The following is a 12,319-nucleotide window of genomic DNA, read 5'->3' as shown; positions in this document are numbered from 1 at the left end:
ATTGAACAATCTCTGTGACTTAACCCTTAATCTAATCTTGGTCTGATTCCTAAGAAATGCTGGTTTCTAATATGGTGATTGACCATTACTTGGACGGCTTGTGTAATTCACTCTGTACTCTGGAGCAAGTCCCAACTTTCTTCCCTCAGGTCTTACTTTTTTCTTCTATAAATAGGGGATAGGCTCTGACATACATACCTTTAAGATTCGTTTTAAGGGTAAAATAAGATATATATGAAAACTGCCTGAAGAGAAAAGAGAGGTCATCCTTAACAAAACATAGGTTACTTTGTTTTCTGCTTTGGTGGACTACATAGTAATGATGGAGGTTTCTGATCTCCCATGTACCCAAATCTCTGGGTCAGAAAGCATGACATGTATACACAATGGCAATGATAACTTAAGCCTGATATGATTCAATAGTTCAGTTTTCTGTATTTGAAAGATGTGTTTGTGTACAGAATTTTCGCCAGAAAGTGTTTATAGCAAACTTTTTATGTCAGAAGTTTATTTTATTGGTAAAATATTAAATAATATACAGAATTAAAAACTGCACTTACACTTCTGAGAAGAAATAAATCTTGGACAAATTATATGCTTGTTCCTGAGATTCCCTAAATTTATTCCAGTAGCTGTGCACTCAGACAGTACAAACCTTTATAATATAATCCTTTTCACAAAGTATTACAAAGTTTCTGCAGCTTCTTTAGTTGTACATACATACAGACACACACTCACACATGCATATACAACACTCATACACATATACACAATACCCACATACATGCACAGAACATGTATGTGTGTGCCTTAAAAACAAAGAAAATACAAGTCCCACATTTTAGTCTGCAGTGACAAAACTGTTAGCGGAGGTCTCCAAACTGGTATATAGCAGAGTGACTTGTCACACAGCTGCAAAGACTGTTTCAGTATTTCCATAGTAAACCTCATTTTCTGAGGTATGGTATTTGAGCCTTAAAAATACTACATTACACTGAGCAAACCTGACACACAAGGTCTGGAATTTTAATTTTACATATATATTTATATATATATATATATATATATATCTTTTTTAAACAATAGTTTTTATTTTCCCAAATTATTAGTTTGAAAAAAAATGAGGTTTACTGGTTTGACCTATTTTTTTTTCACTTCTAAAACTTAAAATATCCTAGAAACTGTCAAGCAATTAGTTTTTAAAGTAGTCTAATTACCTTTGGTATTGTTAAAGAAAAAAAATCTAAAATGGCCAAGACATATACTGTACAAATGCAGTAACTGCCTTTAAAAGAAATGCCAAAGAAATGTTATCTTTTAAACCAAACATGTATTTACATTACAGCAGTTTTACTACAGGGACACAGTTATGTATAAAAAAAAGAAAATCAGAATACTACATATAAATATGTATGATATGAAAAATACCTCTTACTTAAGTTTGTATGAAAACAGGAGTGCTCCAAATATTTCTTAAAAATTTTCTCCAGTAGGTGATAGGTAAGTGTTTAAAATTGAGCTAAGTGCTTTACTTTTATTTTAAAGTTCACTTCCAAAAGGAGAATAGAGAAATAAAAAAATACTAGGTTCTTAATTTAAAACACTGGGTAAGGGTCTAAGAAAAAAATTCAGTCTCTAAGAATTTCAACTTTAGGACACATTTCTCAGGCAAAAGATTACTAATAGCAAAGAAAATTTAGCCTAAATAGAGATAGCATGAGATTAGACCAGTAGTTTCCACGTTCTCTAATCTTTTGACTGTGGAGTGTTTTTCTTTTTGCTTATTGTGCCCTTTAACTAACATACCATAATTTTCAAGGGTTTCTTTTTGTCTTTAAAGAAAGAAGGAGAAAAATAACCATAGTTTTTAAGACTTCAAGAAAAGTATTGCACTTGTACAGAAAGAAAAGAAAACACCTTTTAAACTACATAGCAGAAGCAATCATTCTGCTATTGCAAATAACACATGGTCTAAAAGGTCAACTATTAAGAGCAAAGGTGGAGCCTGGAGAGCCCACTCCAAACCTGGAATATTATTATAGTAATGTTAAAGCATCTTCTCCCAACTGGGAGATAGTTAAGACTTTTTGCTTCAGATTTTTAACATCTTTCTAAATTTTTGCAAAAAAATTGTTTAATCTCTCATAATACACATTTTAGGAAGAAAAGCAAATCAGAACACAAAATCCAGCAAAAAAGGAAGGCAAACATATCATGTTATTATGATTACATAATCTCTGAAGTCATATTTTAGATACCCAATATTTGAAAGTGAAAGTAACACAAGGGTTATATACCTTACTAGTTTTAATCCAACTACCTTTATAAAAAAATTATAAAACTACACTTGAGTATAAAAATGTGTCAGCAGATTATACAGCCAACAAAAATCATACACAAAAAATTAAGACTTAAGAGACCTATGAATTGGAAATAAGAGTTGACCTAATCCTCAAACTAGTAGTGGGAGAGAGAGGCAGAGATGTCCAGAGGCAATGATGGAGGGAACGTGGACAGAGAGAAAAGACAAAATTTAAGAGATCACAAAGAACTTCATTACACAGAAGGGGAGGTGATTTATGTTAAAATCTGAGCGTGCTTGACAGTCAAAATGTTTTATCACAGTTTCAGAAATCGAACTACTTAAAAAAAAAGAAAACACAGAAGAATAAAACAACAAAAAACAAAACCCAGAGTCTTTCCCTTGTTACAGTGTATTCATTAAAAAAAAAAAAATCCATTTCCAGTAAATTAGGTAGAATCCTGATAAGTGCATAGTTGGGGATTCAGTGACCTCCACCCGTTCAAGAAGCTTTTCTTACTGTGTGTCACTTGAGGTAATTTGAAGGGCCCAATTAACTGCAAACTGGCTTATCTGTACCTATATGAAGTTTTATGCTGTACTTTATGTGGCTTAGCAGAGGGCCTCTAAATTTTATACTTTATTCACAATAAAAAGGACATCTTAGAAAACTAGTCATTCATGTACCACTCTCTGTATGGGATAAAGGTTAATTCACAACAAATTTATACAGAAAATATACAAATGCAATGTTACGGGAGAAAAACCCCATAAACAGAATTAGGAACTTATTTCTAAGAGTGTGTGTGAAAAATATCCACAAACTTACAGTACAGCAAGAGAAAACTGAAAGGCTAAAAATACAATGTTACATAAAAACCTTATGGAAATTCCAAAATTTTAGGTTTCTGCAATAAATGTAAAAATATTCAAGATGTCATTATTTGGCCTAGCAATAAACTATGATAAAAAGAAACACTAGATTATCACAGCTTCTTGGTCATATGACATTTGCTTTGAATAACAAGCAGCTCATTTTTAAAAAAGCTGTCATATTTTAACACATCCATTGCAAGTAACACACAACCATGGTAGGAAACCATTTGAGATTATGCTTTGGAGAACAGCAATGTGATATGACTGTTCAGTTTTGTTTTGTTCAAGGAGAATTAATTACCTGCTTCTCTACATCATTCCACAAAACATTAACAGGTTAGAAGACAGAAGTTCTAAGACTAGCAGAACACTAGTCTACAGGTAAAATTCCAAAACAATACTCTATTTTATTGACCAAAAATTCCACTAATAAAGCCTTGTATGATATTAGAACTTATTCTTCCTTAAAAACAAAACAAAAACACATACCACAATGCAATTCACAGCTACAATTTCCCTCTACCTCATATTTTACCTGCATAATCTTGTAATGGTATTCAGAAATATTACCAAACTAAAAAGATATTAACATCTGGTTTCAAAGTTTCCTTTTACTTTAAGCAGATAAGCTGAAAGTCTCTGTATTGGAAATTCCTCTAACAGTTTTGACCTAGGAACGCAAAGAAGAATTATATAGTAATCAATTTTAAGTGATTTTTAAAAATACATAATAAAAGTGTGGTAGAGCTACAACGGCTAACCAACACTCTCTCAATGCATTTTAAAAAGGCACCAATATAAATAAATTTTATAAGTATTTAATACATTAAATTCAGGATCTTAAGACCAGTTACTGTATATTTTAATTATTTTGCAGAAACTGGAGGTTTAAAAACATTTCTAAGATAACTTTCATATATACAGACTTTAATTTCACCCCCCACCCCATTCTTCTTTACTTTTGCATTTGGGGAATTTTCTGTTTTAGAATACTTTTCACACAGATAGTACTTACTAAAATATATATAAAATATAACTAAAGATGACCACAAATGCAACTTATCCCTTTTTGTAAAATGAACAGTTCAAAGTTAAAAAATAATGTATCCAGTACCTCCTATAATCTAAGTTCTGTCTTGAAACCAGGAGCATATAGTTTTTTATTTGTATTTTTGCAGCCTTTTCTGTTCTTTTTCCACCATAAGGAATCACTTTAAAGATAACATTTGGGAAGTAAAACATCATTTTCATCTAAATGCCTTCACTGATGTAAATTTTGTCAAACATTTATAAAACATCATAAAACTTCATGGTTCTGTGAGGTCTACAACTGAGACACAAAAACCATAAGTCAAAACAATACCAAGCTCACTAAAACATTCTTGTCTTTCTCCATTTGTCAACAAGTAAAAGTTGAAAATTTTTCTTTTCTGTATCTTCCTGTTCAAAAGTAATTTGTGTTTCTTTCACTTTGGAGGTTATATCAAATCAACTTAAAGCCTTTTTTTTTTTGATTTGATTTGTTTTGATTTGTTCTGTAAGTACACAGTAAAGCCTCAAGGTTTGAGTTGAATAGTTGCAACTAGTCCTAAAGACACACTAGTAACTTTAATATTTCTCAGTACAATCTGGTAAAGTAAACCTACTAAGTTGCTCAGGTATTAACTATAATTTTAACTCTCTATAGGCTCTTGCAACACATCTGATCACTGTGCTTTTTTTCATGAATTTTCTTTAAAAGAATGTGTGTGTATGTGTACTATGATGCATGTATATAGCTGCTTGTATGTATGTAGGAGAGACAATCCCTACTTTTAGCCAAATCTGAATCCTAGTCTCTCGTTCTCCCATTTTGTCCCTCCAGAAAATTCTCAATGGCATGTTTCAACAACTCAAAATCTCTTGCCTACTGGTCACTTTCACTATTTTAACAAGCCAGATTAGAATGGCTTTTTAAAAGTGATTGACCACTATCAGAGAGAGGCAACACATTTCTCTAACAGGAGCTGGAGATAAAATTCTGGGCAAAATTAGGGCAAAGCAATGTGATGGATTTTTGCCAAACTGGAAAATACAGAAGCTAACCTATTTTCATGCCCCTCAAATAATCTGTAATGTGAAATCTCACCTGAATAAACTGGGCATATAACTGTTATGTAAAACTTGATTTATTTGGTGTCTGACTCTCATATCTATTTTTAGGTGCTACCACCTTGCATATTTCCTTTCATGAAGAAGCATGCAAATATAGCCATCCAGGGTTTCCCATAAGCACTGTGTCCACAAAAATTCTGCCTAACCTACACATTCGAATTGATCTTGTCCTTATTTGTCCCTGCCACACCCTGAGCCATCTTTACCTCTTTTTGTTCCTTATATAAAGCTAAGAAAGTACAAGTACACACTTGTAGCAAATACACTCTCAAAAGTATTAAGTCCCTTCAATAAAAAAGATTCTCAGAAGGATGAAATCAGAAAAGGAGAATGCATTAGTACTGTCCTCATGGGGGTACTGTAGAACTCTGTAGGTCCACCTAAATTCAGTTTCATCCCAGGGCAGGTAGGTACATGATTGTTCATACACTGAAAATAAAAAATAGTAACCAGGAAAAAAATTCATAGATGATGCCAGCAGAAACTCACACATAGCCAAAGTTATGAACATATTGACTGCCATCCAAATATTTCCTTGAATTGTAGTAAAACACAAAATCACTAACCTTAAATTATTTCCCTTCCTCTAAAAGGAAAAAACAATTAAATTCCAATTATTTATGAGTGGTTGGGGCAGGTGGGTGAGGAAGTCTCAAAGACATGCTTCACCTTTGAATACACTGTATGTTCACGATGCAGTAATGTACCAAAGCATGCAGGAAAAGTGACAGTGGACGTTCTCTTTAAAACAGTTTGCATTTCTGTTTTGGTGCCTTCTCTCAGAGTTAAAGGAACAATTTAGACATTTCTCCAGAAATAATTACCACAGAGGGCTAGTAAAAGAGAGTTGCATTGTAACCATTTTTGCCTAGCTCTAGCTGTGTCAGTGCTTAGAAGCTGCTTACATGAGCAGATGGTAAACTAGAAAATGAGTGAAGAACAGTACTGGGGCCAGATCTGCCTATCTGTCCACAGTTCTCTAGTCTTGCTAATTCTCACATCATTCTTGCATCATTAAACACAGTTTCAGCATCCCATGTAATGATTTTTTTTTTTTTACAGCGGTTATCAGCTTAATGTAATTTTAGTATTCAGAAATGGTTATCAGATAATCCAGTCATGGTCAGGCCTGTCCTCCGTAAACACAAACAGTAAGTTCCCCCTCCAAGGGTGTCCCCCAAGATGAATTTAATCAGTTTCATTCAGTTCCTCCCCTCTAGTGCTGTTAGACTGCAAAGAAAAAGCAGAGGAGCACCCATATAAAAGAAGTTAAAATCTGTACATGAAATATGGCAACGTATGTATGAATTGAAAGAAGAAAAATTCTGTAGTAAGGGATTGAGATTCATTTCTGACAAGAACTTATAAATAGTTGCATGTTTTAGAGACAGAAAAATGTGGACGTGGACACTAAAGCTTGGAGGTTCAGTCACATTCTGGACTCCAAGAAAGGTAAAAATAAGTTTTGCTTTTCTGTCTTATCTATAGTTAATGTACCGGTTACAAAGACGTTCCCTTTTCCTTGTACCAAAAAGTGGTAAATATTATTATTGAAGAAATCCTAGAATAAATAGCCCTAGTTCCATAATCTTTTGGGGTTCAAGTTACCACATTCAGGTCAAATTAGCAATTGCTCTGAGGAGATTTTGAAAGAAATAGCCTATGGCAAGACTTTTATAGACCTTCTACTAGAAGAGTAAAAGACAAACAGACTATGGACAAAACACTGAGTGGTCACAGCTTGAGAAAAACCAGTGAAAAGAGAAATATCAGAAAAGGGATTTCTGAGTGGATTTTTTTCCCCCCTACTGTTAGCCTAATTATATTTTTCTGCTGACTGGTTAACACTGATTAAATGCTGATAAAGTGACAATCGTAAGCATACTTTTAGAAACAGATACATATACTATGCTGCCATCACATTACAACTTTAAAAGAAAACTTCCCAAACAAATTTAAGAAAAGCAGAGGTCCCTTCTGGAAACTATTGACTGCCTCTTAGCCGCTCTTAGACCATGTTATTCTGAAAACTAGATAAAAATACTATTCATTAAAGGTGTTAAAAGTAAGGCTGCCAGGGTGTCTATAAAATGCCAGTCATCAAAACTATGGAAAAACAGTGCTTAAGTTTAGAAAAATAAGATCCTAGGACCTCAGATGTATTTGTAGCTGTCCTTAACTACCTGTAGTTTAAAAATTTTGCTATATGGTACAGTGTACAACATACCGTATTATAAATTCCATAGGGGAGGTAAACATAGAACCCACAACAACTCATCCAAGGAGTTATCACTGAAAATAATGTGTTTGTGTTCCATGATCTCTAGAGGGAAAAAAAAAGTTTACATTTTGAAACAAATTCTTCTTTGAACAGTAAAATTACTTATCCCATTTTAAACTGTGAAAGTCCTACCCAGAAAACGCTAATCTTTCCTGCCTTCAATCATAATCCTGAACATCAGTGGCAAATTAGAATCCTTAGGTGTGAATCTTTACGAATCAAGTGATTATTTTTTTCTCAAGGCATGATATACCTTAACATCTATGCATGGCAGAAATGAACTGCTCTTTAATTCCCATAAAATAAACAAGACCAAGTTGTCAAGAAACAATATCCCATCCCTTCTCTCTTCTGTTTCTTCCTTCCTTTTTGTAATTAGGCAGAGCAAATGACACTGCGTCCACAAAATAAGAATTAATGACAGTAATAATATTAAAAAAAAAAAGGTATGTCAACATCTGAAGAAGGTGGGATTGTAAGTGCAGTATTTCTTCATGTGCAGTTCATTACTTCATAGGGGTCCCCTTTGGAATGAAAAGGCCTAGTGGAATGTGTGCTCCCCTCGAACAATGTGTGATGAAAACTCATAACGGTCCTGGCTTCTGTAGCCACAGATGTTGCATTCCAGTGGGTCCCGGTAGCCATGGCAACCCATGTGAATGGTGTACATGACATGGTCTAGGAAAAGGACTCGACAGTGCTCACACTTGAAGGCCCTAATCTGTTCTCCTTCTCCATTAAAGACCTTGTAGATGTCCTTCAGCGAGCCCTTAGGAGCCTTGGTGGTATCCAAAGCCTTGACATCCTCCTTCATGTAAGCTGGGCTTTGTTTCCTCTTGGGATTTAAGGCTGGGTTTCCTTGGTAGGACTGGTGGTCATCATGGCTGCTTTCTGAGTCAGTAGAATCTAGGCAGCTATTGCTGGGAGAGGCCTCTCTTTCCTGGGGTCGACTCTTTGGTCTGATGAGAGAGATAGGGCCATCCATGTTGTTTTCATGACTATCGGAGGTTTCCCTGCTAATGGGTCTTTCTATCCTATTTGGATGATAGACCTGAGAATAAGCTGAGCTTATAACTGGGGCCACCTCAGCGATTGTGCTTGGTGGGTGCTGCATCAGAGGGTGAAGGGCCTCAGCTCCAAGGTAGGTGATTGCATTGTTGATGGCTTGGTCCATCATATGAGACTGCATCAGCTCAGCCTCCTTCTCATATGTTAAGTTCATATCAAAGTGAATGTCTGGGTAGCTGAATCGCATGAGCTTTTCCCCTGAAAGACAGAGGGGGAGAAAAGTAAAAAAGAAAAAAAAGAACACAACAAAATAAGTCGTTGGACTAAAAGTATAAAAGTACAAAGTTAACTCATCACTTCCATTTTCCATAATATGGTATCTCTTATTCTTTAGATCAAGTATTGAAGCTCTTTAATTCTGCTGAGACTCACGAATACTCTTCACCTACAAAAAGGATTAGTAATAAAAATTTCACAAGCCATTTGCACTTGTTCTAATGCCACCACGAAAATACATCTAGCCTGAAAGTTATAATTGTGTGTTATCTTATTTTTATTCTCTACTAAAATGTCCACTTGTCTAGAGCTCAGCTACTATAGGAGAAAGAAGAAATACCAAGTGAAAGTAAGTCAGAGATTATACTTGTTTTTGCATACTTTAAACATCAGTGACCAAGCCTCAATAAAAGCGAGAGAGATCTGGTTATAACACTTGTTATCTCACAATTGTGTAGGCTTAATTTGGTTGATATAGGTGCTATATTGGAGAAAGATTATAGATCCAATACATGTCATTCTGGAAAATCTTAAAATGCCACAATGAAAATACTGTTAAAAGCTGATATTGTCTGATAAACTGAATGAAATTTAGGGCTATATAAAAATAGGATATTTCCCAAAGTACTTACTTATAAACTTGGAAAATACTATGTTTCATTGTTTTGCTTCTTGAAATGGATAATTATTCATTTTTGCATCAACCCTTTCTTATTTAGACACATGTGCAATGGTGCTGGTATGTATGTATACCCATTGTTAGTTTTCTATACATTTTCTTGACTGAAGGATATTTGTAGTTTTCCCTTTAACATTTACTTTAACTAATTTAATTTTACTTCAGTATTTTACTTCAACATAATATCTAATATTAACTATAAAAGAGTCTGGTGCATGAAATAGTTTAAATTTTTCTCCTTCAAATACTGTCAGCTTTGGACAGAATATTTTATCTTTGAGAACTTCTGCCACTAAAACAATGTGTTCTCCTACTAATACTTATTTACTTTGATAGGTAAATCTTACAGATAAATGCTTCTTTAAAATATATGTGACGTTCTTATAAACGTTTAGTATGTTGTTGTAGGTGCCTAACATGTGATGCTGATCCATAGAACTGTATTCTGGAAAAATACTTTCAGGTGGCTAGTATTATTACAGGTTTGAAGAAATGTCCCCCAAATGAGATGAAGGTAATGGTCAGAGTAATGAAAATGGAAGAAAAAATATGATGAGTAATTATCTTGTAGCATACAATTAAGATATTGCAACGTCAAGAGTTTAAAAGTTAAGCTAGACAAACCTAATCTGTATTCTCAAAGAGTTTACAGTTTAGAGGGAGTGACAACAATTTAGGGATCATTTATAATACAGTGTGATATGTGGTATGGGGTCAAATAAGAGGAATACATAACTCATAGTAAAAGAAAACTTCTTGAAGAAAGTGACATCAGAGAGAAGAATGTGATGACAAATATTAGCCAAGTAAAGGAATGGTGGGGGTTGGAGCAGCTGGTAGGAAGGCTCAGAGGCTAGAGGGCATGATGTATTCTAGGGATTACTTACACTTTGCATATGGCTGTGAATGGAAATAGATGAGAAAGTTGGCATCAGATAATATAAGCCTCATTCAACAATTAAGGAATTTGAATTTTATCCTGAGAGCAGTAAGAACTGAAAGGGTTAAACAGTGAAGTGACTTAACTAGATATTTATTTAGCAAGATGGTTTAGGAAGTTGTTGCTGTAAAGATGTAGAGATCATGGTGGCTTCAACTAGTCGGGTGGCAGTGGAAATGGAGAAAATTCGATGGAATGGAGAGAATTTTAGAAAATATTGCTAGAACTTGGTGATTATCTAGACACAGAGAATGAGAAAAAGAGGTTAAGTATGGAGTCCAGGTTTCTGGACTGGGGAACTTAGTGGACAGCAATGGGATAGAAAAGATGGTGAATTCAGATTGGGGAATACTATGAGTAATAAGTCATGTCTAGTAAGTACTGAGATATAGTCTCAAACTCAGGAGAGAGATCTGGGCTTGAGATATAGATATGAGAGTCATCAGTTGATTGAAAGTAACTTCTGAAGCCATGGGAATAGATGATATCACCCAGGCATAGGTAAAGTGTGAAAAAGAGAAGGTCAAAAATAGAACCTGGAAGAACATCAAGATTCTTATGCCTGCCCATAAACTAGGGCAAGTGGGATTTGAGCCCCATGCTTAGAGAGCCCTGGGCCGTGCTCCTCATGGAATAAGGAACGTACAGGGACAAGGGAATGTGCTTACCAGGAGCTTACACACTAGACCATACTCTGGGTACCCAGGACCCCAGAATTCCTTCTCCAAATGGCTGGGAGCTTGCACCAAGTGTCGCACAGTCCTCTTCATAGGGTCTATTGTCCTGATTACCAACTGTGCTGCCGGTATGTACACTCATAGGCTTGAAGAACGGTCAATACACTACTCTTGTGTGTGTGGGGTGCGATGTGAAAAGAACTTGGATGTGCAGACTAAAGTCTACACATATGTGCATAAGGCGGGTTTAAAAGAGGGGCCTGGCTGCAGGTCAGGGAGTGGTAGCTCTGCTCATGCCTCCAAGGTCTGATGTGGACCTCCACGGAATCTGAGAATTCTATATTTATTTGAACTCAGTCTTCCAGATTAGGAGGTTAGAAGACAATAGTTTTTAAGCCTGACTGACAATATTAAAATATTTAGGCATATGAATTGAGGCCTCCATTACTACTGTTGTCCCATTTGCATAACTGTTGGGGTAAATCCATACAAAAGACTGAGAAGGAGCGGTCAGAGAAGCTGGAAGAAATGCAAGAGAGATCAATGTCATAGAAACCAAGGAAAGAGAGTGTTTCCAAAGGAACTAACTATTCAGCAGTGCAAATGCTCTCTAGGTTTCAGATGGTCTAAAAAGGTTCCTCTGGACTTGACACTCTGAAGCTAGTGGACACCTCAGTGAAAATAATTTCAGCAGAGCACAAGGAAGAAAGCCAGGTTGTATAGACTGGGGAATGAGTAGAAAGAAAGAACTTATAGAAAGCAGGTATAGAGAACTCTTTCAACAACTAAATCCTTGAAGAGAAGGAGAAAGTAGGCAGCTGGAAAGAGACCTGGGTTTGGGGTTAGTTTTTTTTTTAAATCATGAGAGTTTATCACATTGAATGCCAAAAGAAAAATGCCAATAGAAGGGAGAGGTTAAAAATATATGTGAGAGGGCTCCCCTGCTGGTGCAGTGGTTGAGATTCCGCCTGTCGATGCAGGGGACACGGGTTCGTGCACCGGTCTGGGAAGACCCCACATGCCACAGAGCGGCTGGGCCTGTGAGCCATGGCCGCTGGGCCTGTGTGTCCGGAGCCTGTGCTCCGCAGCGGGAGAGGCCACAACAGTGAGAGGCCCGCGTACCGAA

The 12,319-nt window shown here is 35.7% G+C and overlaps 1 protein-coding gene across 4 annotated transcripts in view; it reads right to left on the bottom strand.

Moving 5' to 3' along the window:
- Positions 1-479: 479 nt before the first annotated feature.
- IKZF2 (IKAROS family zinc finger 2) overlaps positions 480-12,319 on the bottom strand; it is a 179,353-nt gene continuing 167,513 nt past the window's right edge. For 2 of the 4 annotated variants that reach the window (XM_007470607.1, XM_007470606.1), the window contains one exon: positions 480-8,879. In XM_007470607.1, the coding sequence (XP_007470669.1) occupies positions 8,155-8,879 (725 nt within the window). In that variant the 3' untranslated portion in view covers positions 480-8,154. The remainder of the gene's footprint in view (positions 8,880-12,319) is intronic. The other 2 variants (XM_007470609.1, XM_007470608.1) reach the window with 1 other exon arrangement.

The sequence above is a fragment of the Lipotes vexillifer genome, unplaced genomic scaffold (genome assembly GCF_000442215.2).
Source record: "Lipotes vexillifer unplaced genomic scaffold, Lipotes_vexillifer_v1.1 scaffold1514, whole genome shotgun sequence".
Classification (NCBI taxonomy): Eukaryota; Metazoa; Chordata; class Mammalia; order Artiodactyla; family Lipotidae; genus Lipotes; species Lipotes vexillifer.
The sequence above is the reverse complement of the archived record's forward strand: the minus strand, read 5'-3'. Positions and strand labels throughout refer to the sequence as shown.